This window comes from Neomonachus schauinslandi, chromosome 7 (assembly GCF_002201575.2).
Source record: "Neomonachus schauinslandi chromosome 7, ASM220157v2, whole genome shotgun sequence".
NCBI classification, from domain to species: domain Eukaryota; kingdom Metazoa; phylum Chordata; class Mammalia; order Carnivora; family Phocidae; genus Neomonachus; species Neomonachus schauinslandi.
Genome location: NC_058409.1, coordinates 329,680 through 334,722, shown reverse-complemented (window position 1 = coordinate 334,722; position 5,043 = coordinate 329,680). Strand labels below are relative to the sequence as shown.

At 61.5% G+C, this 5,043-nt stretch overlaps 1 protein-coding gene across 1 annotated transcript in view; it reads left to right on the top strand.

The window, feature by feature from the left end:
* The window catches only part of ZNF496 (zinc finger protein 496), a 25,343-nt gene that overhangs the window by 1,309 nt on the left and 18,991 nt on the right, over window positions 1–5,043 (top strand). Inside the window, exons 2-5 of the mRNA XM_044916867.1 lie at window positions 435–550; window positions 873–1,299; window positions 1,639–1,822; window positions 3,460–3,536. Coding sequence (XP_044772802.1) covers window positions 910–1,299; window positions 1,639–1,822; window positions 3,460–3,536 — 651 coding nt within the window. The 5' untranslated portion in view covers window positions 435–550; window positions 873–909. The remainder of the gene's footprint in view (window positions 1–434; window positions 551–872; window positions 1,300–1,638; window positions 1,823–3,459; window positions 3,537–5,043) is intronic.

Here is a 5,043-nt window from a genome sequence, read left to right as displayed (position 1 = left end):
TCTCGCCTCTCCGCGTCTCTCCTCTCTCCGCGTCTCTCCTCTCCCCGTCTCTCGCCTCTCCCCGTCTCTCGCCTCTCCGCGTCTCTCCTCTCTCCCCGCCTCTCCTCTCCCCGTCTCTCGCCTCTTCCCGTCTCTCCTCTCTCCCCGTCTCTCCTCTCCCCATCTCTCGCCTCTCCCCGTCTCTCGCCTCTCCGCGTCTCTCGCCTCTCCGCGTCTCTCGCCTCTCCGCGTCTCTCCTCTCTCCGCGTCTCTCCTCTCTCCCCGTCTCTCCTCTCTCTGCCTCTCTCGCCTGCTGTTCTGTCCGGCTGCCTGGGGCTCAGTCTGGCAGGTCTGGCACCCACCAGTGCTCGCCCGGCCACCCGCGGGGTTGACTTCTGGTCCCGGCTCTGCTTTGAATGCCCTTCCCAGAGGCACGTCCGCCTTTATCTTCCCAGCTCTTTTTGCAAAAGTCTCAAGGACAAGGACGGCAACTTTGGCTCCAAAGCCTCAAGATAACGTCCTGCTCGGCGCATGCGTCTCAGGTCCTGTCCCGAGAACCTGGCCACCGAAGGTACCACGGCGCCTCCCTTCTATCTGTGTCCTGCGTGTGGCCCCGTCCGTGTCCTGTCCTGCTAGCACTTCTCTCCCAGACTCCCCGCCTTGTGTGTCTGGTCACCCAGAGAGGGGGATCACGTGATGGTGCGGTGGGGGGCGGGGGTGGTATTTCCCTCACCCCCTCGTGTAAGGGGCAGCCACGCGGACCCCTCCCGCGCGGCCCAGGCCATCTCCCGAGGGCTGGGCTCTGTGGGCTCTGCACACTCCCCAACACCACCCCCAAGAACCTACCACAGCAGACCGGAACATTGAAGCCAGTGATTTCTGTTTGGAAATAGGGTCGTCTTCTGCTGCTGACCCCCATCAAACCCCATCATGCCCACAGCCCTGTGCCCCCGAGTCTTGGCTCCGAAGGAAAGTGAGGAGCCCAGGAAAATGAGGAGCCCACCGGGAGAGAACCCGAGCCCCCAGGGGGAGCTTCCCAGCCCCGAGTCTTCCCGCCGCCTCTTCCGCCGGTTCCGCTACCAGGAGGCGGCGGGCCCCCGGGAGGCCCTGCACCGCCTCTGGGAGCTCTGCCGACGCTGGCTGCGGCCCGAGAGGCACACCAAGGAGCAGATCCTGGAGCTGCTGGTGCTGGAGCAGTTCCTGGCCATCCTGCCCCGGGAGATCCGGGGCTGGGTGCGGGCCCAGGAGCCCGAGAGCGGCGACCAGGCTGTGGCGGCCGTGGAGGCTCTGGAGCGGGAACCGGGGAGACCGTGGCAGTGGGTGAGCGCAGGGCGCTGCGCTGGGCCGGCCGGGGCGGGGGCGCTTGTGGAGAGGGGCTGCCGTGGACGTGGAAGCTCGGCAGCATCACGTGTCCCCTGGCCGGGGGCAGAATTTCCGTCTGGAGCTCCGGGCTTCGGTGAGGCTCACGCTGGAGCTGGTTTCCCAAGACCGCGGGTTCCGCTCCTTGAGGGACCCTGAGTGAGCCTCCCGTGCTCCGCGGGGAAGGGGCCCGGCAGGCCCGGGGGGACGGTGTTGGCCCAGTTTCTGGCTCAGCCACCAGCCCTCGCCTGGCCGGGGACCTGTCCACCTGGCCCTGAAACACCCTCCCTGGGATTGCAGCTCAAGCACTGTGAGGACCCCGTGGTGATCGAGGATGGGGACGGCCCGCCGGACCCGGAGCAGGAACGGCTGCCGGCAGAAGCCCAGGGCGACCTCGCCAAGAGCCAGGACACCCAGCCCGTGGCCCTGGCGCCGGGCCCCGGGCTCCCAAGCAGACCGCCAGGCCAGCTCAGTGGGGATCCAGGTACCGGCCAAGGGGGTGGGGGAGCATGCATGCCCCACCCTGTGCCCTCACAGCGGAGCCCCGCCTCGGTGTTCCGTTCTCATCCGCTGGACAGCCATGAACGCGCTGTGTGCGGGGTCTGGGTCCTTCCCCAGAGCGATTCGGTCAGACTCTGAGGAGCGCGTCTGTCCTCGTCTCTGTGCTCGGCCCACGCACGGGGACCACTGCCCACCTGTTGGAGGGTGCGTCTGCGGGCCTTGTCGGCTTGGGGACCAGCCAGGCACCATCAGTGCTCAATTAGGAACCGTATGGCTTTTACTGGCGGCGAGTCCCCAGTGACAAGTCAGTCACTCTAACTGGGTTTGTTGAGAGCAGGGGCCCCGGGCTGCCCATGGTCATCCTGGCGGGTGGCGGTGACCTCCACACGGGAGGGTCGGTTTGGGTGGACTCGCCACGTTGTCCTGTGGCTACAGCGGGGAAATAGCCAGGGGGCATGCTTGTGGTCTTTTGTAATGTAGTAAGGTTTGTAGATAAAACAAAAAAAAAGGCATCTTAAGTTTTTCTGTGTGAAATTCACCCGCCTTCTGTGCAAGTCTCCAGCTTCTCCCTGCTTTAACGTCAGGGCGGCTGGCCGCACTGGCTCGCTGGGGCTTCCGTGACCAGCGTCGTGCCCCGGGCAGCTCCCACAGCAGAAACGCATATTCTCTCAGATCCGGGGGGCCGGCGCTCTCCATCGGGGCGCGGGCAGGTGGCTTTCTCACGAGCCTCTTCTCCCTGTGTCCGTCCGTGTCCTCATCCCTCTTTATCAGGACGTGAGTCACTGGCCCAGGGCCTGCCCGTGGGACCTCAGTGTAGCTCAGTTACCCCTTGGAAGACCTTATCTCTGGGTGCAGTCACACCCCGAGGTTACACGTTCCTGATTGGTCGCTGGGGGAGCCTGCAGTAAAAGCCATATAGTTCCTCATCGTGCAGGTGTTCCTAAAAAGCTACATTTCGTTGGAGACTGAAGGCTCGCCAGGGCGATTTCCACGGTGTCCATACGCTCCTTTCTCTCGGGGACAGGTGGGGCAGGGCTGTAGACCGTTGCCCAGAATGCAGCAGGTACGAGACCAGAAGCACAACAGGCCCCCCACATGCGAGCCCGCCCAGCCTGCGCGAGGGGCGGCAGAGTGAAGAGGCTGCCTCTCAGCAGGGACGGCCACCTGTCCCTGCTGGCTGAGCTCACCCGGTCACTCGCCCTCACTGTGGTGGAGGCTCGTGGCCCAGCCCTGCAGGGGACGGACACCCGACGTTAGCGTCAGCTTGGGTGGGGACTAGCGTGGGGATTCAGCATGTGACGTAGGCTTCGCCTCCTGGGTTGGCCCTGACCCAAGCGCTCCAAGCCTTCCCCTGGGGAAGGAGCAGTTTCCTCCTTCTGAGGAAGGAGCTCGTTTTCACGGGGCGGCCTCACGGCCAGATACGTGGCTCCCTGCCTGCAACGTGGTAGGGTCCAGGCGGGAGAGGACTCCTCCTACAGCGGCGCGGAGGTGCCAGGGGCCCAGGGTGAGGGTGGGCGGGCCTATGGTGTCAGAGTGACGGAAATCCCTGTGGTTCGCAGGTGCTCTTCATGGGCCACCTCCTGCGGGTGTGGAAAGACATGCTCCTCCTCTCTTTTTCAGTTCTGCAAGACACCCCCCTTCTTCAGGAAGCGAGTTTGAGGGACGCACAGCAGGTGACGGCCCTCCAGCTGCCCCCGGTGAGTGATTTCCACCAGAGTCCCTGAACCCCAAACCACTGCCCTCTGCACACACAGCATGGTAGAGCGCAGGTGGCCTCGGATCCCCATGTGCCGTCCTCTGGACACTTTAGGGCCCCCCGTGAAAGATGGGAGACTGCACAGCATACCCGTTTCTGTCCCAATCGTCACACTGATTGTGTTCCGGATTGTTGGGAGGTGGACGGAGAAGGCACAGGTCATTGCAGTACCATACAGCCGGGCGCATTGTCCGGGAGTCTCCGTGGTACGTTCCCATGTGATACTGCACACGTCCAAGCAAGGCTTCCTTTCGCAAGCACGTCCCCACGCTATGGAAAGCCTGTCCGACTGGTGGTCTCGCTCCCTCTTTTCCGGCCCTGTTGCTGCCTTTGGCTGCAGCTTCTCATAATGCCTCCTTCGGAAGTTTTCCTGACACATTCCCCTGGCTGGCAGGCGATGTGGTCTCATTCCCTGGGGACGTGGGTGACGTGAGGTGTGGACCTGGCAGACGGAGCGCTGTCTGAGGGTCCCAGGTGTGTCTCCAGCACCGTGCATCTGTGGGACTTGGGACCTGGGAGTGGGGTCGGCTCAGGGTGGGGAGGAGCTAGTGGGTACTTGGCTCAGGACGTCTCCGTCCCTCTGTTCCCCTTGAGCCTTATCCAGGGGCTCTTGTATCTCAAGCCTTATCCACGGCATTAGCCGTGTCTCGTGACAGCTGTGGAACAGACTGACCCAAAGGAGGTGAAACACACGTTTCTTAGTAAAGGTCGACTTCTGACCGGTATGACGTGCAGAGAGGTGCTGTGAGCTCAGCATCCAACGAGCCCAGCACCCATCTGAGTCTCCGTCTGCTCCCGTACAACGGGAAGACGGATTTCGGTGAGTCAGCGCCATCTGCTCGCTCCACCAAAGACATTCTGCTCAGGGCGCTGGAAGTCACCGTCACAAAGGTCTTATTTTTTAGAGTCGCTTTGAAATTTGTTAAATTTTTAATTGTGGTAAAGTACATATTACATAAAATTTTCCGTCTTAACTATTTTTAACGCACAGCAGTGTTTTTACGCATTAAGCGATATTAGCTACGTTCCCACTGTCGTGCAGACGGTCTCCAGAACTGTCTCATTTTCCGAACTGGAAACCCATTGCTGGTTAGGGAATAACTCCCCTCTCCCCCACACACACACGAAATGGCCCTTCTGCCTCCTCTGTGAATTTGGCTACTCCTCGTAGCTGGTGCAAGTGCAGTTGCACCTTCACAGCGTTTGTGTCTCCCTGACTGGCTTGTTTCATGCACCGTGGTGTCCTCGAGGTTTGGTCACACTGTCACGTGACGGGCTTTCCTTCCTTTCTGAGGCTGAGTAATATTGCACGGCGTGTAGATAGTGCATTCTGTTGAGCTGAGTAAGACTGCCCGGCTGTAGATAATGCGTTCTGTTGAGCTGAATAATACTGCCTGGTTCTAGATAATGCGTTCTGGTTAGCTGAATAAGACTGCCCGGCTGTAGAT